General features: G+C 42.6%; 1 protein-coding gene across 3 annotated transcripts in view; it reads right to left on the reverse strand.

Moving 5' to 3' along the window:
- TRUB1 (TruB pseudouridine synthase family member 1) overlaps positions 1-26,138 on the reverse strand; it is a 37,726-nt gene that overhangs the window by 5,819 nt on the left and 5,769 nt on the right. For 2 of the 3 annotated variants that reach the window (XM_067536985.1, XM_067536983.1), the window contains exons 3-4: positions 24,054-24,109; positions 6,020-6,101 (exon numbers count right to left, since the gene is read on the reverse strand). In XM_067536985.1, the coding sequence (XP_067393086.1) occupies positions 6,020-6,101; positions 24,054-24,109 (138 nt within the window). The remainder of the gene's footprint in view (positions 1-6,019; positions 6,102-24,053; positions 24,110-26,138) is intronic. The other variant, XM_067536984.1, reaches the window with a different exon arrangement.

Genomic DNA, 26,138 nt, shown 5'->3' on the forward strand with positions numbered 1-26,138 from the left:
CATTAGAGGGCAATTTCCTACTGAAATAGTTATACCACTATAACCCCTGTTTGGATGCAGTAATACTGGTACAGAAGTACCTTATATAGAATTACCTTATACTAGTATAATTTATCCCTGAATTCATATGGGAATACTGCTATCACTACATCCACTACCAGTAGTTAAAGTGATAGTGTGTGTACGTGTGTCTGTGTGTACATGTGTGTGTGTGTACGTGTACACACACGTACTGATGCAGTCAAGGCAGCTTTCTTCCTTTCCCCAGATCCTCTGCTCCCTTCTTCTTTTCCTTTCTGAATAACTGAGTTAAACTTAGATAAGGCTTAACTTGTTCCATTTCCATCACCCTTTCCTTCCATATCCTCCCCCAACCCACACTCCTTTATCTTCTTGAATTAGGGAGGGACTCCCCATTCATCCCAGCGCTGAATGGACATTGTGAAAGCCATTGCTCCCTCCTAGCAGATGCACCTGGTATTCACTAGCATGAACGAGGGGTTTTTGTACTCAAGAGCTGAAAAAACCCCAAACATATACAATTTTATTAATACTTTCCAATTTCCACTTGAGCCTGAATAGTCATTTGTTTGGAAAACTATGTTGCAAGACTATGAACATTTTTCCTAGTTTAGATTCTGACAAAAAAAGGGAACTGCTTGGCTAAACTCAGCGGCTTCTCTTAACAGTTAATCCCGTAGCTTTAGGGGAACAATCCTATAGGACATTTGAAATATAGAGCACACATTTTCTTTCCAGTAAGAGAAGAGAGTTGGGGAACACCACAGCAAATTTCCCTAACTATCAGGATTCAAATATCTAACCCATTAAAGCTTACAGAGGCATTATTACATTTCTTTATGTATTCTAATTATTGCCATTTTATTGAGCAAACACTCTTATTAGCTATCCCCTCTTCTAAGAGACTGCCCCCAGTATACTGAGAACAGTTCTGCACTATCTTTATTAGAAGGCCCTCTCTTCAGTAATCAGTTTTGTTGCTCCCTTAAGTTATTGCTAGGTTTCAATGTATATGACAGTTACCTCTTATTTGTTTGGCAAACCACCTAAGGTCTATAATCCACGTGCAAATCAATGAATCACTAGGAATTGGCTAGTCCTGTTTCTTATAAAATAGATTTGGTTTATGTCACCCAAATGAAGTCAATAAGGCAGGGGTTCTCAAACTGGGGGTCAGGACCCCTCAAGGAATCATGAGGTTATTGAGGGAAGGGGTCATGAGCAATCAGCCCCCCCACATGCCCGCCAAACAGAGCCCTTCAGAGCTGGGTGGCCATAAAACAGTGGCTGGTGGCTGGGTGCTATGAAGGCAATGCCCCCCCGAGCAGCAGTGCAGAAGTAAAGGTGGCATGACATAGGGGAGGTCGTCATAGACAAATATTTTCAAAGGGGGTCCCAGCTAAAAAGGTTTGAGAACCCCTGCAATAGGGAGTTCTGCTTAAAATAAAATGAATGGCACTCTCAGGCCCTTTATTAGATTTTATTCTGCACTCAGAATAGGTCTTCAAAGCAGATGGATCTCACAATATGCGTAAGGGCTTATTCCTCAAAAAGAAAAAAGTCTTCTCTCCCTTGCAGCATCAGGAAAGAGCAACTTAAGCCTCACTTTTGCAAACCAAACACTTCACAATTTCGATAGCATATGCTGCCACTATGCCCAGCAGCCATCTAAAAGAAGTGTCATTAATGATAATGCTGCAGTGGTTCATAAATCAGTCAGGGATGCAGAAGAGACCAAACCACAGCAGAATGGGGGAGGGGAACGGCCGAATCCTTTATACCATAAATTCAGAGCTTTCCCTAGACAGCCTCATGCATAGTGTTGTTTTGCAGTTTTGCTGTTTGTAGTACTGCCAGGTGGAACCCAAATGGAAGTAAATCAGATTAACATTATACTATTCTTATGAACCTGTCAGCATTTCCAAGGTGAACCCCTTTGCTGCATCGGAAATTTGATATGTAAACTCTGAGTGGGAGTTTCATTTTGTTTTCTTTTTCAATTTTCACCCCCTGGATTGAATCCATGGTTAGGGCACTAAATGAGACAGCTGGGTTCAGTTACTGCTCTGATCTCATACTCCCCAGATTGAGAGGAGAGGAGGAAAAAGCCCACTAAACACTGGAGAAAAATCACTTGATGTACAGCTAATTTAGTAATCTTTGAAAAGAAAAAAGAAAAAAAGTCAGGCATAATGTAGTTTAGTCATTAACAAATCAAATTGTGCAGTATCTGTTTATCAAAGTAAACATTTACAAATTAGCCTGTTAGGATCTAGAATAAATCATATTTGTCTTCTGCAATTTTTCATGGTTTGAATAGGCTGCTATTAAAAATGATAATCCCATCTGCCCCTCCCCCAATGCCATTACAGGCTACGTCAGTTTGGATTTTTTTGCTCTCTCGTTTTCAGCTGCCTTTGCTTTGGTGAATTTACATTAGATTTGTGACTTTGCAGGAACATGGTGTAAACTCTGTACTCACTCTGCTCTGGTTAGACCATATGCACCTCTACATGGTTCCAATATACCCCAGTCTTGGGGTTTGGCTTTGCTGCTAATTCATCCAACAGCCACCACACAACACTCAGCTTAAACTTTCTCCCCAACCTTGGTTGTTCCTTGAGGTTTTCCCTACACAGTCTCCAGATCTAATTTTTTCTGCTACAGAGAAATATACTCTTAACCCTTCTTACATCCTGGCAAGAGATAAAAGCTGTAACTGCTAGTCGGACTTAGCACAAGTTACACAGTACTATCATGCAGGCTTCAAGCTCCTGATAAAAGGATGACTTTAGAGGGGAGCCCTGTATTTCTCTGCAGGGGCTTTTAGAGTCTGCCACCCATTACACAATGATTTAAAATACAGCAGTCATGTCCATTTTGTGCTTGTAACAGGCACCGCACACAATATGCCAATGTTTCATACACACTATCCTGAATATAAGAGAAATAATACGTCCAGGTGACGTCTACACAGGCCAGATTCTGATGGAATATTCCCCTAGTAGAAGTCCATCAGGATCCCAATGTACTACTGACCCAAGAACGTCTGGCCTCATCAATTCTGCTGTAAATCATAACAACTCTTTCGGCTTCTGAGACCAGACGTTCTTGGGTCAACAGTGCACTGGGATGCTGATAAGATTATAGAAGGAAAACAGGTCATTGAGTAAAACGAGCAAAATTACATATACAAAATGGTACAAATTGTTGTAAGAGTACTCTAGCACAGTGGTTCCCAAGATTTTTGGGTTGAGGGTCACAAACATAATTTTTACAACCCTGAAGGGCCCCAGTCTATCAACTCATAAAAAATGTACTGACGTATACACTATTAAGACTCGGAGCAGCCTACTATCCCTCGGCATTGGTGGTATGGGCAATGCCAGGAAGTCTTTCATAGCCTGGAATGCCTTCAGGGTTGATGGCACCATCAGGCGGTGAGGGCCTCTATACTTTCCAGAGTCAGCGGTGGGCCCGGTGCAGCGGCGAGGGACCCCTCTGAAGCGGGGAGGTTTGGGGGTCTCGCCTGGTCCCCTTTCCTTTTTTCCGCAGGGGAGCATCCCCGCTCCGTACGAGTCTTTTTCTGCCTCTTCTTCAGTACTGGAGATGGTGATCAGTTCCGAGATGAGGCAGAAGGCACCGGCAGAGAGCTGCACGCTGAGGCCAACATGCTTGGTGCCGGTCTAAGTGCCGACTCCATCAGGATGGCCTTAAGACGGGTATCTCGTTCTTTCTTAGTCCGAGGGCAAAAACTTTTACAGATTTTGCACCTGTCACTGACGTGCACTTCTCCCAGACACTTTAAGCAACTTTGATGTGGGTCGCTCCTCAGCAAAGGCTTCTTACACAAAGTGCTGTGTTTAAACCCTGGGGAATGGAGCATGCCCCAACCTGGACTTCTAACAACTAACAACCGGAACCAACTAAACCAGGGGTGTCAAACATCCGGCCCACGAGCTGGATACGGCCCACCTACCTTTTTGGTCCAGCCCCTGGCGGCAGTGCGCACGGCCGCGACATTGTACACTCTGGTGGCATCCTGCACTGCCACCAGAGGGTACAACACTGCGAGATCTCGCGACAGTGCGCGCTGCTGCCAGAGGGTACAACGCTGCGAGATGCTGCTGTGTCAGGTGCTGCCACAAGATCCGTGTACTCTGGCAGCAGCGCGTGGAGCACCGTGTGCATGAGACACAGTGCTCCAAAAGGCAGGAGAGGGACAGTGTGGTCTTGGGGCATTGCACAGTACTATAATTCTTAATCATTGATCGATTCTTTTAATCGTAAAATAGTAGGTGTAGAAATGAATTTTCTGCAGTTTTTATATCGCTGATATCTAGCAAATAAAATGGTTGTACCTAGTATTTCGATGTATGGTATGTATGGCCCACTTGAAGTACATTTAATTCAAATCTGGCACGCCATAGCAAATGAGTTTGACACCCCTGAACTAAACTAAAGTATTAACTAAGAACTAGAAGAATGAAAAAACCACTAGGTTTAGCTAGGGAACTTGCAAAGGCAAGAGACGTTCCAGCACTGTCACTGGTGGCAAGAAAGAACTGAGAGGGAGGGGGAGCTGACGGCGCCTATATGTGGGCATATATGCATGTCGTTGCAGGGGGCGCTAGAGTTGGCTCCTACGGGTGCTACTGAGGGAAAAAACTGTCCGACACCGGTGCATGTGGCACGCGCACACACCTACTTTGGGAATGGACATGAGCAAGCATTCGAAGAAGAAGTTGAAATTCATCTCTATATTATACAATACTGAGGTTTAAAGTAAGTAATGGAGTAGCAATTGATATTGGTTATGGGGAACCTTACATGGGCAACCTTACAAAAGTCTAGCTAGACAGATAACAAGATTCTATTATTCTCCCCGACCACTCGGTATTGAAATGAAGGCAGCATGAGCAAGATCTCTGAGCAAGACCAGACAGTCAAAAAGATATTACCAGCCAGCATTGGCAGTGCAGTTCAGGGTGAAAAACTTGGTGCAGGTATGCACCAATTCCTGTAAGGAGAAAAATTACAAAACAAGAGTGGAGGAAAAAATTCAGCATACCTTCTTCATCACAAGATAATGAAAAGTAATTTATTGTATTTACCTGTTACTAGGTATCAGAAACAGAGTGGGACCTGCAGAGTTGCTAGGAGACCAGCTATCTATAGTGTTCTTTTTATGTTGCGAAAGAATTAATGGCCAATGTTTTCAGGTGGGTTCCCAATTAAGCCTGCATTATTTCTCAGAGACACAGTGGTTTCTTTACCCAATCTGTGAATGCACTCCAGAATGTGTGAACTGACAAAGCAGTAAACAGAATTAGTTCAAAAGTGTCAAACCTACACACGTGGGTCTGTGTGTCAAAGAGACTCGTTTATTTAGATTGCTAGGAGTTAGCCTGCAAAGGAGGGACTGAGAGTTAACAAGTGAAAAGGTGAGTCTAAGCCAGCCTCATTTTAAAATAAAAAAGCCTGTATCTAAAGGGGCTTTTTGGAGGGGAGTCTGAAATACTTCTTTCCTTCTGGGTTTGAAGGGTATCATAAAAGGCATCTCTCATGGGATCATGCACCGAAGGATGAAAATTTTACTGCCGATGCCAGTTCACTAAAGACAAACCAATACAGCTATTCCTGATTCTGTGTCTCACCTTATTAGTTTGATACTAGTTTCTCTAAAAAACTCAAATCAACCACTATGTTTGGACCCAGCTGTGAGATGTTAGTCACTAAGGTTAAAGCTTAAATAATCAAGCAATTTAATTTTGCAATTACATTTAATTCTCAGCATCTTATGAGACACAAGGCTCCAAAGAGGTACTTTCCTTTTAATATAAACCTCTGCCGCAAGTCACATGTTTTGCTTTTCCTCAGATATGATGCTGAAAAAGCTGAAGAGTGTCAAGTCCAAAATCCCTCCTTTCCTTTTGTAAGATATAGGCCATTGATTGCACACTCATTAAATCAGAGATATAGATTAATGTAAAGTTACCATAAGGCTTTTCTTCGGTTACTTTTCCTGTAGCATCTAATGTATCAGTGGCTTTTCCCAGTTCCCCAATGGCCGTGTACTTCTGGGAAGGAAAAAGAAGAGATCAATGTCTTCAAGAGTTTTAACTGAACATTCATGGAGAACTTCCGATAGTGCTGTTATAGCCAGATCATGAATAACAACCACACAACTCTGGGGAAACAAAAAGATGGAGATATTAAGATAGAAACTCACAAGAAATGAAATCCAGCATTACACAGACATATCATTTAATTGATTTAGGATTTCCAGAAAAGGCTAGGTAATGTGGTAGCTAAGCTACATTAAAACTAAGTTGGTGTGATGTAAGAGCTTAACAATAGAAACATTTTAGTGAAATGAAAGAATGAGCAAAACATTTGACACAACATCATCTTAAATACACAGATCTTTCATCCGAAAGGACTGCAGTGCTTTAAAAATGTGAATACAAAATATAAGACAGAGAGAAGATGAAGGACATATACACCACTGTAATGCAGCCATTGCTGAGGCAAAAGCAGGGCAACTGTTCATCAGTGGAATGCAGTACCACACAATAGTTGGGACAGGAAAAGAATGATCAGATCCCTCAACGTTATCAAATTTATTAGCACAACAAACAGCATCACACCCCCTGTGACATAGCAAAGGAGATAGCGCCAATACAGAACATCCAGTGCTCCATCCATTATTCACATCATCCTTCATGGGGATCACCAATGCAGGTGAGTTGGCTTGCACGTTATCATCAGGTCAGGGTGTCCCAATGTCACTGTTGACAGTCTGGATATCAACTTTTTAAGGGTTTATGCTAACACCCACTGGACTTTTACATATTCACTGATGGTTTCAGGCACATGCTTCCATACCTCAATAATATTGGGGTTCCTAACATCTATAGGTTAATTAAATGCTAATAACTATGAGATAAATGAAGTCATTTAGTTAGTACATGTAAATACTGTAGTTAGTACATGTAAGTTTTGATTAAACTCAACATCCTTCAAACTTTCTCTAAAATCCCAAAAACATATCTGCAGTTCCTCACTTCATCTTTTTTCTGTCATGTACCATAGTAACACACATCTTGCAACTTACGCTCATGTATGAGTTAGTTCCTTATGAACATCTAGGCCTTGATTTTGTTAAGCTAATTGTCATACATGTATCAGGCCTGTAGGTCCTTGCATTACAGCTTCCTACACCGTATCCATATAACCTATCAATGTCCTTGGTGCCAGGCTGCAATAAACTCCATAAAACAAAAAAATATTACTAGCTTGTGACTGTCTCTCCGTAAATAAAGCAAGAAGGAGAACAGTCTTCAAACTATCATGGCACAGCCAGAGAGAAAGAAAGGACTTTTGAACAATATGATGCAAAATAAGATTCTAGATATAGGATAACTTTTTCAGGTGTTACAATGAATGTGTGAACAGATCTGAACAATTCTAATATTACTGAACTTTTTAGGTCTTTCATTAGATTTTAGACTGAATAAGGTCCCAGTGTAAGGAATGCATGGGCCTATATGATGATTTTTAAAATCTGGTTATAAGCAATTTGCCTCAGGCTGCCTGTTACAATGACATTATTAAATTTAACATTCCAGCAGTGAAGAAAATGTTTTATATATAAATCTATATAAAAACAGATGACATAAACTCCATCATTGAAAGGTGAACACATTCCACAGCCTGGATTTCTATCCCTTCAGTTCTGTATGCAGCTGCCTAGCTAAACAGACTGTACTGTGGGGCAGATTAGGCAGCACCCACCACCTCCTCCCTCTCTAAAATTGCCTTCCCCCTCCCATTCCATGGGAGATGCAGGAAGAAAACCTCTCTCCAAGGCCCACCCACTCTCCTCTGCCCAGCAAGCTGGGCAGGGATTTTTCCCCACCACTCCTCCAACCTGTAAGAGACTGTAAAACTGGTTTGTTTCATTCAGACAGTGAGGAAATATCCTTAAAAACTGCTGTTAGCATCAAAGTATGGCACTTTGGCAATTATGGTGGGATAAGCAACAAAACCCAGGTGTTCCACACTTTAGTCATTTGTGACACATGAATCCACATGTGACGTTGTTCTCATGCACTGGCAGATTTGCTGGTTGAGAGATGTGGAGGCAGCTTTTTTGCTGCAGTCGCCACTGCAAGTGGGATCCTGGTCATCTGAGCCATTTCCGTTGGCTCTGCAAGGGAAGACTGGCGGGACTCATACACACAAATGGCAAACCCCACAGTGATATGATAAGGATGATGGCCTTTCTTTTGTTAAAAGAATAGCCATTAATACATAAATGCTTCCCGTTTTAGGCTTCAACTGATATTTATCAGTTAAACCCTGATGGGTTGACTAGACTTATTAATACATAGATTTACTGGAGGGGGAGATGAGAAAACGTACATAGGTTCTCTGCACTCAGAGCTAGGAGCTTTACATTCTTTCTACTCGGTTTCACAATGGTAAGAGACCCTGGGCTGACCACCAGACACGTCCATACCTGATCAGTGAAAATGCCAGTGAGACCACTGGAATACTACTTCTCGGGGGGGGGGGGGGGGGGGGGGGGGGGGGGGGGGTGTTGTTTTATTTTATATATCAAAGTTTTATTGGGAAAAGGACTAGAGACCTGACATCCTAAATGATAACCTGTTTAATTAGCTTTTTAAAAAATGGAACAGCAACTTTTAGGAGAGAAAATCAACCTCTGAGATGCAAGTAACTGTAAAATAGGGTCATTAGTTGCTGTCTATAAAGTTGCGAGATGGCTCCCGTTGCTGGAATTTCCTGGAAAGGAAGGACTGTAAGAAGTAGGACAAATGGTTCTTAGAGTTCATTTGAGAATAAGCTATTTTCAGATCAGAACAGTCACTGAACACGGGACTGTAGGAGAGAAAAAAAGGCCAAGAACCCTAGTCTGATGGACTGAAAACCAACAGAGAAAACAGATTTGACATAAGCAGAAGATGGATATATTGACGTGCCTGACAAAGGTGTGGGCACAGAAAGCCTACAGGGGCTGCATGGACACTGGTAGTAATCAGCTGGAGCACAAAATGGGTAAGTGTCCATCAAAACTGCCACTCTGGTGCCTAAGCACATAACTGTATGCTTTGTGCACGCAGTTACCATAGCTGCAGGTGCATTTTGTGTGCAGACTTGGGCCTCTGGACCTACTGAATTGGCCCTATATGGTTATTTATAAAGTACATTCAATTTGTGTCCAGAGATTCATAAAACATCAACTCCTGACCCAGATTAGTTATTTGTGTCACTTGTTATATGTATTTCAATAGCACCTAGAGGTCTCAGGCAAAACCAGGGTTCCACTGTGCTAAGCAAAGTTCAAAACAAAGAGCAAGAGACAGTCACTGGCTCTAAATAGACAAGACAGGCCAAGGATAGGAGAAAAGAGATGATTATTTTAATCCCAATTATTTTACAAAACAAAAGGACTTTCTGCAGCCAGAGTCATACATATTAAAAGCAGGAGGCCTCTCAAACAATTTGAAAATGTTACCAAAAGACAAAATTGAGATTAAAGAGGGGACAAAAAGAATTTTATGACAAAGCAAGTTCAAAATTAACAAACAGCAAACATGTCCTCTTAATACAGAGAAATATTACATTTTCTCTCCTCTGGCAATCCATTTTTCTCCTGGGTGAAAAAGCTGACTTTGTGCTAAAGCTGCACTAAATTTTATTTACTGCTAGATGCTATAATTGTACTGTCATTGCTGAAGAACTATCTGATCTTTTACCCTAGGACTAACTGGATTTTCTGACCCCTTATGTCAGCCTCTTACTTAAAACACTCTAACACATGAGGTGACTTGATTTTCAAAGTGAAAGACTAGCATCACCCATCACAGGGGTGAGCCTGCGGCAGAAAGTTTTGCCAGAGATCAGGGAATGGTTTGATGACTTTGGGGATGCAGGGAATTCCAAAAACCAGAACAATATACTGGAGTTTTGTAAAAACAATAGGGATGCCAGGGCATCCCCAGATTTCAGTGACACACGGTTACATTGCTGAGCACAAACAATGGCTTACAACATACAGACCCACACAAGAAACCAGCTGCTTGGTAGTAACAGGTCTCTTAATTCAAAGAAACACCTTCCCCAGTGGAAAGTCTCTGCACTCACTGAAAAAAAATCTCAACCTACGTCTCGTATAGAGGTCATTTCCAATTTTGTTTTGACACAAACTTATTCCCTCCTTCCCACTCCCAAGCTCTTCCACCTGTGTGATGGATTACACAAGGGAAAACACAGACCACACAGAATTGGGTTTTAAGGAAATTCTGGATTTTCTTTCTGCAGAAATACAGCACTCCCTCCACATGTGTGAGAGACCCCAAAAAAAGAGATTGTTTTAGGATGGTGCAACGGGGTATAACTAGGAATGTCAAGGTAATATATGAAAATTAATATTTAGGTTGAATCCAAAGACATTTCCTCATGCTAAGGTCTAGTAAACTCCAAATGCCATGACAGAAGAATCTTTGAGTGACTAAAAGTAACTCAAGAGGGAACAAAGCTGCTTTAGTGGGAGGGGGGGCGGCAGCAAGACTGATCTGCTAACAGGTCATCTGTTTCTGACTCCCGTGAATTTATAATTAAAAAAAAAAGAGTTGACTATGTCAGCACTATAATTTATTTTTTTTGTTAAAGTGGGAAGGAAGAATTGTATATGTAGCGTATACAAATATGTAATTTACATGGAGGTCAGAAGGAGGGGGGTGCATGGGGGAGAGAGAGAATAAAGAAAAATCCTAACTGAAGCTGACTCTTTAAATACTCTCCTTTTTGTGAGGCAGTAGCTCCCGCGGCACCATAAGTGCAGCCTCTTCAAAATTTTCAATACTTTAAAAAGTCTGAATATTAATAGAGCATGAAGCAGAGATATTAATAGGTTAGGCCCCTGAGGTTAACATGAAAGAGAGACTTGAGAAATACACAGCATGTAAAGCCAGCTCACTAGTGGTATGGCAGCAGGCAAATTAATACCTACACTACATAGCTACGGCCATTTTATAACCTATATTTTTGGGCAAAGGTGTGGGGAAGAAAAGAAGAGGGAGGGGAAGGGAAACCAGATTACTGTTTGAATTCAGTAGCTCTAGTACCTATGTTAAAAATATATAGGGCAAAACATCCAATGCAGATATAAATCACTAGAATGGATTGTCAGAGATTTTAAGGATGCAGAAGCATGTCCATTCTAACCCCACTTTCAGACATTTCCAAAATTATCACATTTTGCTTCCATGTGAATTTTTTTCTTAATTTAAGCAAACCCGGTTTGGCTGTTTTTAAGATATGAGGAGAGGAGTGGAGCGGGGAGATGTGGGAGTATAGGGAGCAGCATTTTCCCTATATACAAAGACGATTCTGACTGATCTTCCCTCTTATGACGGCAGCTCAGTCAAAAAGAGTCAGGGTAGGAAGATCAAATTTGCCATGGGAGTAGCTCCTCCAGGGAAGGTGTGCCTTTAAGTGTTCCAGTAAAATCTGATTTTGATTTGATCAAGTTATGATGCACTGAAAAAGAACTGCATAGGTGGTATAGATAGCATGTTTTGCATTGAGTTCTCTCAAATTCATACAAAGCTTAGCAGCTGTGCAGCTTTTGCCTTGCAAAATGTCTCAGGCCACAAGATATCTCACTGATTTCCATTCATTTGCAAGATCAGGATCAGTTAGTTAGCAACCACATACTACACATTTCCTTTCCACCATGTAGGACAGCCTTGCTTCGGTGCAATTCAAGGGATCAGACAAGTTAGCTTCAAATATAATGTAGTTGTCAAATTAAATGGTCTACATTTGCCAGCAGCTTTTCACTGCTACTCTGTTTTCACTTAATCTGTACATTATATCAGCAACAATTAATGTGTTATCATATAAAAGGCTACTGCAGAATGCCTGGCATACAACAAGATTCTACATATTGGTATCTCTCGGGTTGTTTTCAACTGTCACTGACATGTTAACACCTACACATACTCCAGTCAGTGCCTCCTACATCCTAAAAAAGGCAAACAGCAGCAGAATCCTCTATAAAGTATGTTATGGACAACACCATGCAGATCTAGTTTACTTGTCCGGTGTCCAGACACTCTGGTGATGAGTGCTATAGAAAAACACTGGATTGAAATTGTATGATTTTATTATATAATAAACTAATAATAATACATAATGTAACAGACTCCCTACGCTTCCAACCTGTCCTTGGTCTGGTTACCACCCCAGCCTTGCTTGAGCCTTATTCCAGCCTACTCAAGCCTTGTCTGTGCCCTAATCTGACCTTCCTCCAGCCCTGCTTCCGTCTACTGACCCCTAGGCCCTTGGACTGATTCCAACCTGGCTTTGACCTTTGGCCTGCATCTGGACTCTCACTACAATACTGATTTGGCTTGTCTATGGACTCTGACCTCAGTTCTGGCCCATAGCCTCTCCCAGAACCAGGTCTCGGCACTACCCTTGACCCTGATCCTACATCTGGCGTTGACCACCACTCCAACCACCAGGCCTGACTACCTGACAGAATCAAGATTGTGTGTTGAGCCTTACCTTTGGCATTTCCTGACCTCTGCATGCTTCACTGTGGAGGTGTAACATTCTCTGAATACAGTCGTTTTATACCTAACACCGCTTTGCATTTCCACAGTGCCTTCCATCAAAGGATCAAAAAGCACCTTTAAAACAGTTAATTCGGCATCACAATATCCCTATTAAGTAGGTAAGTATGAGCCCCATTACACAAAGAAGGAGGGAGGCAGGAAGACTAAGACCCCCACTTTCAAAAGTTGCCACTGATTTGAGGTGGCCATCTTGAGACAGTTAGCATCCGAAATACATATGAATGAAAACAATCAAGACTTGTGTGTCACCGTGGGTACACAAAAACTGAAGCACTCAATCAGCTTTAGAAAAATCTGGGCATAGCTGATTTTCCTCAAGGTTTACTCAGTAAGCTTGTGAGTAGAACCAAGTTCTCTTAATTTCAGTCCCTTGCCCTAATAAGGCTATTCTCCCCTCCCCCCCAAAATACACTTCCATTTACAACTACTACTCTGTTCTCTGTTTGTACAGTTCCTAATACACTGAAGTCCTGGTCCCTGACTGCAGCTCCTAGGCCCTACAGTAATACAACTAATAAACAACAGCAGCAAATTCCACCACCTAATTACACATTCTCTGAAGCAGTATTTCCTCTTACTGATGGTAAGTTTACGTGCTATTAATTTCATCAGTGAATCCTTGTCCTTCATTGTGGAACAGTGTAAAAGAGAGGGACCGCATTTCTTACTGTGCCCTCCATATTCTTAAATTGTTCAGTTTAAAAAAAAAAAAAAAAAAAAGGAACTATTTGTCAAGGTCTAAAATAAGTAGTGTGGGTCTGTATCCTTTTTTCCAAAGTGTGTGTTACTCTTGGAAGTAGGTATCAAATATTTGCTCGATTCACTCTTCACAGCTCCAGGAGCATCTGATTTTTTTACACACTGCCTCAGCTCTTTCTGTTCCTCATTTCAATGGTTAGACTCTGTTCTTCTTGTAAAATTCTTTAACATCTGAAGAACCAGGTCATCTCTCTCAAGGGAGTAAGGAAGCAGGAGATGATACAGTGTGGATAGTGTGTGTGGGTGGTGGTGGGGGTGGTGTTGGGAGGGATGTACATTGATTCTTACATTTAGGGAGGGGGTGGTTCTTCCACAAGATTAGAGGCATCCTAGGGAAACTGACCCTTATTTCACGGCTTTTCATAGTGCTAATAGCACAACTGTCAAGTGATTCTTTTTCACGTTTTACCTTATTTCCCAAGTGCATGCATTTAATTATTAACCCTCTCTAATGATGAAAGGCCAAATACAGATACCTTTACTCATGATGAATAGCACTTTAGTCCTATTAAAGTCTGTGGGGAGCGCTGTGAAGTAAGGTGCTATTCAATGAGTCAGGGCATCAAGAAATTCTAGTCCTAAAGAAAAAATAAACCCAACCCCACCTTCTCTTTCCCATGTCAGCCACATACTCAGCTGAGTAGATTTATAGGCAAAATAACGCAAAAATAGGAAAGACAAGTGACAAATTTAACTTCCCAACTAATGAAACAGCATGTCACCCAGTAAAGCATTTTTATACCTTTTAATTTTTATACCTTTTAATACCTCAGAAGATTTACTTTGCAGGACCCTTTGAATATACTCCTGGCAGCTTTCATAACTCATTTACATTCGTTTACAATAATTACTTCTACACTATAGGCATTTAATTCATTTAGGACAGTGCTATTTTGACTATGCAACAATAAAACCATTTCAGACTTAAATTTATAAACACATATCACTACAATCATGAAAGAGGGTGAATTCCTGACTTCACTGGAGTTAATGGGAACTTTACCACTGATGTCAGCAGTGACAGGATTTCACTCAGGCTATGTCTAGACTAGTGGTCCCCAAACTTTTTCCATCACCCCCCCCCCCACACACACACTTACCTGGTCCACACCTGCCCGGGGAGCTGGGGCCAGGAGCTGAGCTGAGCTGTGGTCATGGCCAGGAATGGAGCCGCAGACAGAGCTGGGAGCAGGATCAGGGTTGGAGCTGGGGTTGGGACTGGGGCCAGAGCTGTGGCTGGGAGCCAGGGCCAGGGCCGTAGCTGAGGGTGGGGCTGGAGTCGGAATGGAGCTGGGGCAGAGCAAGGTTGGGTGGCATTCCCTCCTTGCCCCCATGGGAGGCTGGCCCAGCCCCACTGTGCCCCTCCCTAATGTTCCTCTGCACCCTCTTGGAGGAACATGCCCCAGTCTGGGAACCATTGGTCTACACTGTGATTAGACAACCACAGTTGGCCCGTGCCAGCTGACTTGGGCTTGCGGGACTGTTTAATTGCGGTGTAGACGTTCAGGCTTGGGCTGCGGCCCAGACTCTAGAACCCTGAGAGGTGGGAGGGTCCCAGAGCTTGGGCTGCAGCTCAAATAGCCCAAATACCTGCACTGCAATTAAATGGTCCCGCAAGCCCAAGTCAGCTGGCATGGGCCAGCCGCGAGTCTCTAATTGGAGTGTAGATAGACCCTCACGATCTTTTGCATAGGCTGCACTTTAAAAAGACTTGGTAACTGAAATGTTTTCCATGCCCCATTCAGGATCCTCAGGAGTTCAGCTTTCCAACTATGAAGAATCCATATTGTTCCACATCAGGCCACTCATTCAGCATCTTTGTTCTCCCCTTGATCCCTCTTTGCCTCTCGTCTTTGAGGCAATTTGGAGTTGGGTTTTATACTATCCAGATGACATTTTGATAGTGAGCCCCTCTGGAGAGGCTGCAATCTTTGAGATCAAATGTTCAATTCACCTACTCTCCACTCGAGCATTTGCAATCAATGCAGGGAAGTCGATTCTAATTCTCTACCAGTCACTGAAACTCCTGGGGCTTTAGATAAAAAAGAATGATTAGAGATTCCACCCTCCAGAAAAGAAAAGCAAGTTTTCAATCTGTCAGTATCTGAGGATTTAGAGCACAGAATGCTCATGATGGCTCAACTTCTGGTCTCATTTACCCTGCTATGAGCCCAGTGAAGACTCTGGGGTCTCTCTCATGCATGTGACCCTGCCGAAGAAAATGTGAATAAAGCCAGAAATGGGCTCTTCATAATGCAATTCACTAAATATGAGTGAACATGCTACCTGGGGTGTCTGAAGTTTTGGTTATCTTGTTTTATCCCATTTCAGTAAAGGCCTTTTGTGCTGGAGATATCCCCCCCCCGGGAAGTATTAGAATAATGCACAAGCTCATCACCGGCTGCTTAGGCTGCCAGGCTCCCACCTCCCAAATGAGCCCCCAACTACTTTCTGCACAGCTACTACATTACATCATATCCTAGTGGAGGAGAGCTTTCTCCAAAGCAATGGTCCCCATCCAACCAAACTGAACCTTAACTGTAGGCATCACATGTGGAGTCTGGCATGCAGAATCACCACCATGCTTGCTACCATATGACCCAGGAGTTGGAGGCAGATTTTGGCTGGCACCTGAGGGCTGCACTGAGCTGTGTCTATAAGTGAGACCAGGGATAGAAAGCTGTCTTGAGGTAGGAAGGCTTTGGCCTGTAGTATGTCTAGGTCAGAATTCCAGGTATTGCACTGGTGAGGGTTGACTTCTCAGAATTGATCTGTAGGCCCAGTTCTGTGAACAAGTCTATCATGCCCTCGGTGGCTCAATGAGCCTCCTGAAGTTACTGGCCTTTGAGGAGTAGATCATTATCCCTTGTGATCGTAGATGGGCGGCCACCTCTGAGAGAACTTTGGAACATACTCTCGGGGCCAATAATAAAGTCTGAAGGGGAGGACTTTCATATTGGCAATGGTTGTGTCCCAGAGTGAACCTGAGAAAATGTCTGTGAGCTGGTATCATCAAAATATAAAAGTAGGCATCCTGTAGGTCAAGGGCCGAAAATCAGTTTCCCTGTTCCAATGACAAAATGATTGTTGATATGGTGACCATCTTGAACTTCTGAGCTTTCATGAACTTGTGGAGAGCTCTGGGATCCAGAAGGGTCTCCAACCTCCCTTCCATTTGGGTATTAGGAAGTAATGAGAGTCGAAACCCTTGCCTTGTAGAAGTTGAGGTACTGGGTCTATGGTTCCTAACTGCAGGAGGTGATCTATCTTCTGCCATAGTAGACTCTTGTGACAAGGGTCCCTGAAGAGAGATGGGGGTGTTGTGGAGGGGGTAGGGAGGCGAAGTGGATGGAGGTCCTAGAGATCGTCAGTCCGACATACAGATACAGTCCAACATTCTGTGCTCCCAGGCTCTGCGGAACACCAAACAGGCCAAACAGTGGCTAAATGGGTGCATGGACACAGGCAGTAGTGGGGAGAGATCTTGTGGTGCCATAACCTGCCCGTCAAAAGTGGTGCTTAGGGACAGGTAGTTGGATAGAGGATTGGGAACCAGAAGGCTTCTGTTTTTAATATTTCTCCTTTTTCCTTTTGAGCTTGTAGTGTCATTGTGATGGCAATTGGGACGATTGAAATCTTTGTCGGTATTAAGGGCTAAAATGTCTCTTTTGCCCCAGCATGCAGATTCCTAGTGACCTGAGGGTGGCCCTAGTATCCTTCAAGGAGTGGAGAGAGGCATCGATCTTCTCAGCAAAGAGCTTCAACCTTCAAAGGGGAGGTCCTCCACTGTGGTCTGCAACTCCTTTGGGAATCCCGAGAGGGGAAGCCATGATGCCAGTCTCAACACCTCAGCCCTGGAAATTGTCCCATCGAGGGACAATTGTAATGATATTTTTGCCATCAGCTGCCCCTCATGGATGAGGGCTTTGAAGGGATCCCAGGAACTCTCCAGGAGTTTATCAATAAAGTCATTCAATTTTTGCATGCCAAACCATGCTCTGAAGTGTCCCTAGACTCTGTTGTCACAAGCTGGGAATGGCTCACTTGATGATTATTCCCTCTGAAGCACCTGGCATTGGTCACCGTCGGAAGACAAGATTCTGGACTAGATGGACCATTAGTCTGACCCAGTATGGCCATTCTTATGTTCTTTATTGTAATTTGTGTAGTCATACTTTGCTGCAAGTGCTTGGTAGTTGGCAATTCAAAACTGTAAGACAGCCAAGTACACCTTCCCACCAAAGAGATCAAGCCACTTCCAGTCTCTGTCACAGGGTGTTGTCCTGGAGTGATGCTGTCAGCCATGAGATTCACAGCATCCACCACGAGGGAACGTGGTGCTGGGTGGGTGAATAAGAACTCTGATTCCTTTGCGGAAACATAATATTTTTGTCCACTCGCTTGCACATTAGGGCCACCGGACCCGGAGTTTGTCACACCATCCTAGCTGGGTCTAGGATAACCTCACTGATTGGGAGGGCAATTTTGGAAGTGGATGAAGCATGGAGGATATCGATACGCTGGTGGTGTTTATTTTTAACCTCCTCCAATGTTATGTGAAGAATGTTCACCACTCTTTTCACCAGCTCCTGGAACAAGTGGTGATTGTCTATCAAAGAAGGTGGTGATGGCATGACCGCTTTATCTGGTGAAGAAGAGGATATAGCCTTAGGTGTTCCCTCCTCCTGTGTGTCTCCCTCCTACTCCTCCATTTCTTGAGGTTCTGAGGCCTGCGATGCTGTGGCCGAGGGACCATGCTTGTGAGGCTGTCGATTGATGCTCAGTGCTCTTGAGGCAGGCTATCGATGTGCTGCCCAGGGGTCTCAGTATGGCCACTGCAGTGGCATAAGGCCTGGGGAGGTGCCCATGGGTAGTCGTACCATCTGGTGGTACGTTCCTAGACCCTATAGATAGTGGATCCCATATGGAGCTTGGGAGGAGTTCCATGAAACTCCTTCTGGTTCGCTATCTGATCCCTCACTTGACATCAGAGGGGCATGGCACGATTGTGGGAAAATACCTGTTGGTCAGCCATGGCTTGATACCATGAACTCAGTACCTAGGGGCAGAAAGGTGCTTCCAACATATTCAGGTCACTGGCCTGATGGAATTCCACTGGTACCAAGCATCCTGGCATCAGTGGCAGTGCCAGGGAGATGGAGACCTCGCCCATACTGATCAGAGTTGTGGTGCCAGGTGGGCCAATATCACTGGCAGTACTGATGTCGACTCACATACCAGGAGCATCTTAAGGAGCTTGCCCTTATCTCTCTGTACCGAAGATTTGGTGCTCGTGCCCAAAGGATCTGTGGGCCTATCGATAGTACCAGACACTGATGGTCACCATGAGTGTCAGATGATCTCGGTGCCGGCAGGTTGAGGATACCAAGCAAGATGGTGATTGCTTTCAGCTACCCCTGGGCTCGTTAAGGGGATTACCTGCTCTCTTCCAAGACCTTCCAAGGTCTCATTGTGATGCTGGCTGAATTAAGGGAACCATTTATGATATTATTTAACATTTCAAAATTACAATAATTCATACGAAATATGCCATGTCAGGTACCATTAGAAAGGTTATAATTTGCCAAGTATGATGATATTGTTTATGTGCATGTGTCATATTTGTATTGGAAATTATGGACATGTTTGATGTATCTATAGTTCAACTTGTGCTGTGTTTCTGAGTGACACCCCAGAGTCAGGATGGCTGCAGCAATAAGCTGCTTAATGGTCCATTAAGGAAACTCACAGGTACAATGGGCCCAGGGAGAGAACCCAGGGGCTACACCTGATGAGTCACCAGGACTTACTCATGTGACCCTGGACTCCATTTTATTTCTGTAAATTTCCACAAGCCGCAAGGAAAAAGGCCAAAGAACATAAAAGGCAGCAGCACCACATCCATTTTATCTTCAGTGAGTTTTCAGTCCCAGTCTTCACCTACCTCTGGATCAATTCATCTGCAACTGAAGCTGTAAAACAAAGGACTGAAACCCATCCAGGTACAGGATGTACACCAGAGGGACTATACAAGCCTGCAAACTCCACAATTCTACTGAAAACTTGATATATACGGACTTTCAAATCATTTGTATTTATCAGATTGCTTTAGTCATTTAACATTTCTCTTATAGTTTGTTATTTCCTTTTATAAATAAACCTTTAGTTTTAGTTACTAAAGAATTGGCTGGCAGTGTGGTATTTTGGGTAAGATCCAAACCTATACTAATCAGGTACTGTGGCTGACCCTTTGGGGTCAGGAGAACCTTTTTGGTAAAGAGTATTGAGTTTTAAATAACTAATCTCTTTACTGGACCTTTTGGCTAATTGGGAGCCAGAAACTGAAATGCAGTAAAGGGGGCTGTGTATATTTTTGTTTTAGCTTCTTGATACAGTGTGGGGAATCAGAAGCACTGTTTGTGGCTGGTTGGGAAGTCTGACTTTAGTGTCACCCACCAGTGCTGGGAAAATCTGCCCTCTTTTTGCAGCCTGCCCGGACCTAGTCATTTCCAGGTGGTCTACCCTAGGCACGGACAGGTCACATTCATCTCCAGCTATGACCTTCTATGACGCACCAGAGGAAGGAGAGGAAGGAGACCCAACAAAAACTCCAAATACACTGGGAGGAGGGGGTAATGAAGCATGAGCTTTTAGGAACATAGGACAAACTGGAAGTGAGCCAGTGCTGATGTCCCCTACCATTATAAGCAACCCCATCACACAATCACTGATAAATTTGCCCAGCTCTCTCTTTAGAGAAGTTCTTTCCTCCCACAACTGTTATTGGGAGGCTGTTCCAGAACCTCACTCCTCTGACAGTGAGAAACCTTCTTTCGCTTTCCAGCCTGAATTTGTTCATGGCCAGTTTATACCCATTTGGTCTAGTGGCAACATTGTCCTTTAGCTTTAATAGCTCTTCCCGGCCTTGGTGTTTATCCCCCTCATGTATTTATAGAGAGCAATCATATCCTCTCTCAGCATTCTTTCTGCTAGGCTAAACAAGCCGAGCTCTTCCAGTATCTTCTCATAAGATAAGTCCTCCATTTCCCTGATAATCCTCGTAGCTCTTCTCTGTACCTGTTCCAGTTTGTAGTCATCTTTCTTGAACATGGGTGATCAGAACTGTACACAGTATTCTAGATGAAGTCTTACCAGTGCCTTCTACAATGACATAAATACTTGTCTATCTCTACTGGAAATGTCTCACCTGATAAAGCCTAGGATCACATTTGTCTTTTTCACAGCTGCATCACCTTGGTGGCTCAGTCATTTTGTGACAGACCCATGCACCAAGGTCTCTCTCTTTCTCGTCACTCCCAACTGATGAGCCCCCAGCTTGCAGCAGAAATTCTTATTGTTAGACCCTAAGTGCAAAGACCTTACACTTTGTGCTGTTTAATTTAATCCCATTTCTGTCACTCCAGTCCCCAAGGACATCCAGATCACTAGCGCACACCTACTCTTTGTGACAAGGTCATTAATAAAAACATTGAATAAGATTGATCCCAAGACCAATATTTAAGGAACTTCACTAGTAACCTCCCTCCAGGTCAACAGTTCACCTTTCAGCACAACCCATTGCCTTCTCCCCTTTAGCCAAGTCTTTGTCCACTTTACAATGCTTGTACTCATCTCCATATTCTCTAATTTACATAAGTTACATGTAGTACCATGCCAAATACTTTACTAAGTCCATGTATATTAGATCTACTGTATTTCTCTTAGCTAAAAAAAAATCAGTTAATTTCTCAAAGAAGAAAATCAAGCTTGACAGCTGAATTGATTTCATCTCCTCCTATTCTTGCCCATTTTAAAAGTATTCTTTAGAAAACGGCATGATCTATCTGTGGCAACCCATGTTGCATTATAACCCCTTTACTGTTTACCTCCATGAATTTAATTATCCTTTCCTTCACAATTTGTTCTAAAGCTTTGCATTCTGCTGAGGGCAGACTAACAAGTCTGTAATTGCCTGGATCACTTTTTTCCCTTTCTTAAATATAGTTACAACTTTAGCTATTCCCCAGTCATCTGGCACTAGCCCCAAATAGATAGATTTATTAAAAATCCTTGTTACTGGGCTAGCAATCTCATGTGCCCGTTCTTTCAGTATTCTGGGATGGAAATTATATGGCCCCCCTGACTTGAGCACATTAAGATCTTTATGTTTTTCTTCCACCTCAGATGTGGTTATTTCCATTTCTATACATTCACTTCTACCTTTATCCTGTCTTCATGCCCATATTCCATATTATCAATTTATGGAAAACCAAGGCAAAGTATTCATTTCGTTTTTGGACCATACCTCTTTAACCTCCTTCCCATTCACATTGCATAGCACCCAATCTCATCCTTCCTTCTCTCTCTCTCTTTTTTTTTTTTTTTAAATATAACTATAAATCCCAAGCTTCTTCTGCATTTAAGTCTTTGAGCACTTCAGTCCAGGTGATTTCTTCAACTAATTCCCTTAATTTCCCAAAGTCTGCCCTTGTGAAACCAAAATCCAGAGCTGATTGCTTGGTTTTCGTTATCCTTTCATTGCATTTCAACTAAATAAACTTATGATCACTCGATCCAAAGTTATTTCCTATGACTAGCTCTTCTATGACGTCCTCATTATTTAAAACTAAATCTAAAATTGCATCGCAATTGACTGCAAGGGACTTTGGATCAGGCCCTATTACCACAATTGCTTTTGTGTCTTCTATTTCTTCTTCTTAAACCTGGGTGAATATCAATCAGATGCTAGCTCAAATCATCATCACAGCATCTATAAATAGTTTACTGGTCAGGATCAGAAGTGAAAAAGGAATAAAAACAGTCAGCATGAAATGCATTAGAGGAGCTGTCAACTGACTTTTAAGTCAATTATTTTAAAGTCATTATTGACTTTCCTAAAGTAGCAAAATCTGGAGAGCACTTGACAGCTGAATTGATTTCATCTCCTCTTATTCTTGCCCATTTTAAAAGTATTCTTTGGAAAACGGCAGGACTTTACATTTTCAGCTTTCAAGATTGTGTGCAAAACCTCTAACACCCAGGGTGGGTACCAACCCCACAGGATTAACTGGAGTAGGTCCACTTATCCACCTACCCAACATTTACGGCCTGGAAATGTAAACACACAAGCCAAGGTTTTGATGTGACTAGCCAGAAAGAACAGCCAGAAGTGAGTCAAGATCCCATCTATTAAGTATGCAGAATGAGAGCTCTCCAAATCCACTTGTTGTCACTTGTGCTTTGCATACTAATGCCTCAATCCTGCAAACACTCATGCACAGATTTTCACTCCTGTGAATAACCCCATTGACTATAAAGGAATCCCTCACATGACTAATGTTACCTATTTAGGTAAACCTCTGCAGGATCAGTCCTTAAGCTGGCAATACATAATGCTTTTCTCCTTTGCATGATGTACACCCTGTTGGTTAAGTTTACTAACTCTATTATTACATATACTATGACAGCTCCCAAAATCCCCATTCAGGTGTGGGATCCTACAATGCTGAGGTCTAAATGTGTGCATGTTCCACTGGTTAAAGAGTCCTTCTTATGCTCCTAGACTCCCATTTTATTTCCCAGGTGCCCAGTGTGTTTTGAATAAGGAAACCCTAATAGAAGGTTTTTATTAGCCTTGCATGCCTGTTTGACAGCCACTCTTAGAACTGTCTATGCACTTTATTTCATGCTGCCTTTGATGCATGGGACTCCCCAGCAGAATTAACCCAGAACACCAGTACCCGCTCCTCCTCCACATCCTTACTCTTGACCAACTTCTGCTGTGATACCTCCAAGAAATCAGCCAACTATTGATTTGGTTATAAAGCCATGGGAAACTGCTGTTTGTTTGTTTTTTTTTAAATCAAAGATGAGTTGGAAACATAAGGAACCACCAATATAAGACCATGGGGTTATGTAGATTACTTTTGTCAGCTTCATCCTCCCCCCTTATTTTTGGTCACATTTGCTTGTCACATTTTGTGTCAAATTAGATTGCAAGTGTTCGGAGGCCAGGACTATTTCTGCCTGAAGATTGGAGCCCTCATTCCCAGTTGTATCCAGACATTATAGCAATACTAATAATAAAGATTTTTTTTTTAAATCTAAGGGTTTAATCATCTAAGACTGCATGGAATTTTTAAAAAAGTTGTGAAGAACAGATGTAATTCCATAACAGCTTGTGACGGAAGACTCATAGTATTACTATTTTATATCTATCTGAAGGAAAAGGATACGGAGGATGGAATTTTAAAGTTATGACAAAAAACAGAAAAAGTTATAATATTTACAGGACATCATTCATTAAAGTGTAGATTTTAAATAAGAGATGTAGAACTGAACTTTCAGAGAACTGAACCTTGAAAACATTCTAGGAAGCTACAAAACTACTCTGAATATCAGTAAGCTCTGTGAGACATCAGATAGACCTGGCTTTCTGATTGATAGACCGTTTGGAACGCTTGTAATAACACACTTTGGGTCCTTGCAAGAATGGAGCCATTCCGAGTCTTGGCTTAATGTTGGATGTTTTAGTTGCCTGTGTCATGATTCATCTCTGCCCTGAAAAAATATTAAGTCAAGTAACGTAGTGTTCCATACCTTGGAACCTGCCAAAATGTTGCTCAGCATTTTAGTTCCTTGTCCAATACCGACCACTGCAAAGACAGAAAGAGAAATATTACAGCATTTTGTTCCAATAACTAGATTCACAATCTCCCAGTACTCACCATCACTCAACTCACTGCCATACAGCACACTAGTCAGAAATACCACATTTCCTGCACTGCTAGCATATAGATGGCCTTAATTACCATGATCAGCTGAATGAGTTTTTTTACAAAGAGGGTATCAAAAGATAAAGATACTGCCTCAGAGAAAATACCTCTGATGTTCAATCTACTGGGGCTGAGGAAAGGAAGAAAGGATAAGAAGCGGAAAACCGATAAGCTTTGCCTATTGTTAAAATGCTTTAATTCTATCCGGTGATTGGATTTGATTTATTTATTTTGCAGTTCTTTCAGTCATCAGTAAAGAACGACATGGCATGATTAACCATAGCTCTAAGGTCTGGTCTGATCAAGTCTTTGGCAAGGTTCATTATTAGTGAGCCAAAGCCATCTATGTAACTAATAGACCATTTAAAGGTTATTAGCAGCCTGTAAATACACAGCCAAGGTAACAGCAAATACCATAATGGAATTAGTTTGGCACTGATAGGACATGGGAAAGAAAGTAAAATAATCAAGAGGTCTCTGAATCTTTTGCTAGGATCATTTATAAATCAAACAGGCAGGTGTATGTGGCCCACTGGCTTTTTCAATTTTAAACTATATTTTGACATGTCAAAGTGATTAACAATCAGATTTTCATCAATAAAGTAAATGAGTAGAAAAGTCTCTTTACTGTGTTAGAATTTACATTAAAACTTCCTACAGTAATGTACTTTTCTTTACTAACTTTTTCCATTGGTTTTGTGCATACACAGTGTTAAGTAGTAGTAGTTAAAACAGGAAGAGGAAAACAAGGAAAAACAGATACATTGTAACCCCACATATTTGTAAAGCAGTCATCACCATACAAAGAGTACACCGCAGGATTCTCCAGTACTACCTCGTATAGGGCAGAGTTTCTCAACCTGTGGTACGCGTACCCCTGGGGGTACGTGAGACACAGGCAGGTGGTACCCAGGGAAAAACAGAGTGCAGGGGAGGTGAACAGCAGCTGCCGACTTCTGGGGAAGCTGGGAGGCAGCAGACCACTTCCTACCCGGTCCCAGCTTCCAGCTGGGAGGCAGGCAGCGGCCACCGGCTTTTAGGGAAGGCGCGCAGCAGCCCCCCGCTTCCTAGCTCCCAGATGGGAGCCCGGTGGCAGCCTCCTGTATCTCGTGAGCTGGGCTCACAGCTGGATGGCAGCCACCCGTGCCCCGGTTCCGAGCCGAGAGACAGCCTCCCGCCTTGAAGACAGGCGGCTGCTGCCTGCTCACATTCCTAGGTCCTAGCCTCCTCTGTCCCAGCTCGGATTGGGTGGCAGTTGCCCACCTCCTGGGCTGGCAGCCAGGTGGCAGCTGCTTGCAACTTGCTCAGGTGACAGCCCCCCTCCCAGCTGAGCAGTGAAATTGACAATTAGACAGCCCCAGATTTCACCAGTTACCCTCTTTTCCTGTCTCTCTCTCTCTCTCTCGCCCTCCTTCCCTGTCTCTCTCTCACCCCTTCCTCCTCTCAAATCTAAGGCAAAAAATTTGGCGTGGCACTTTATATACCCCAGCATTGGCATGCTGCTCAAAGCCTCCTAGCTTTGGCCAACATCACCTCTAGCCCAAGTACATACTCGAGCTGAGCACCCCTGGTGTAAAGGTGGTAACCCTACCCGCACTAGATCTGACCTCTGTCATATCATGGACATATATACTCAGCTCTTCTTCCAACATATGGCTCACGTTAGTCTGTAAATATAAAATCCCATGGAAAACTGAGTGTTGGGGTACTTATTAAAATTTTCAGAAGTTAGAGGGTATTAGCTACTTAAAAGGTTGAGAAACACTGGTGTAGATGTATTTCAATATTGATGAAAAATGGTCATTAATAAATTTTAATTTACTTTTATACTCTTAGATTAGTATGATCTTGCCTTTACTCAGTTTTAGGGGACACAATTATTTCCACATATTACACTAGAAGAATATGA

The sequence above is a fragment of the Emydura macquarii genome, unplaced genomic scaffold (genome assembly GCF_026122565.2).
Source record: "Emydura macquarii macquarii isolate MOO-44397 ecotype Brisbane River unplaced genomic scaffold, CSIRO-AGI_Emac_v2 contig_3692, whole genome shotgun sequence".
Lineage (NCBI taxonomy): Eukaryota > Metazoa > Chordata > Testudines > Chelidae > Emydura > Emydura macquarii.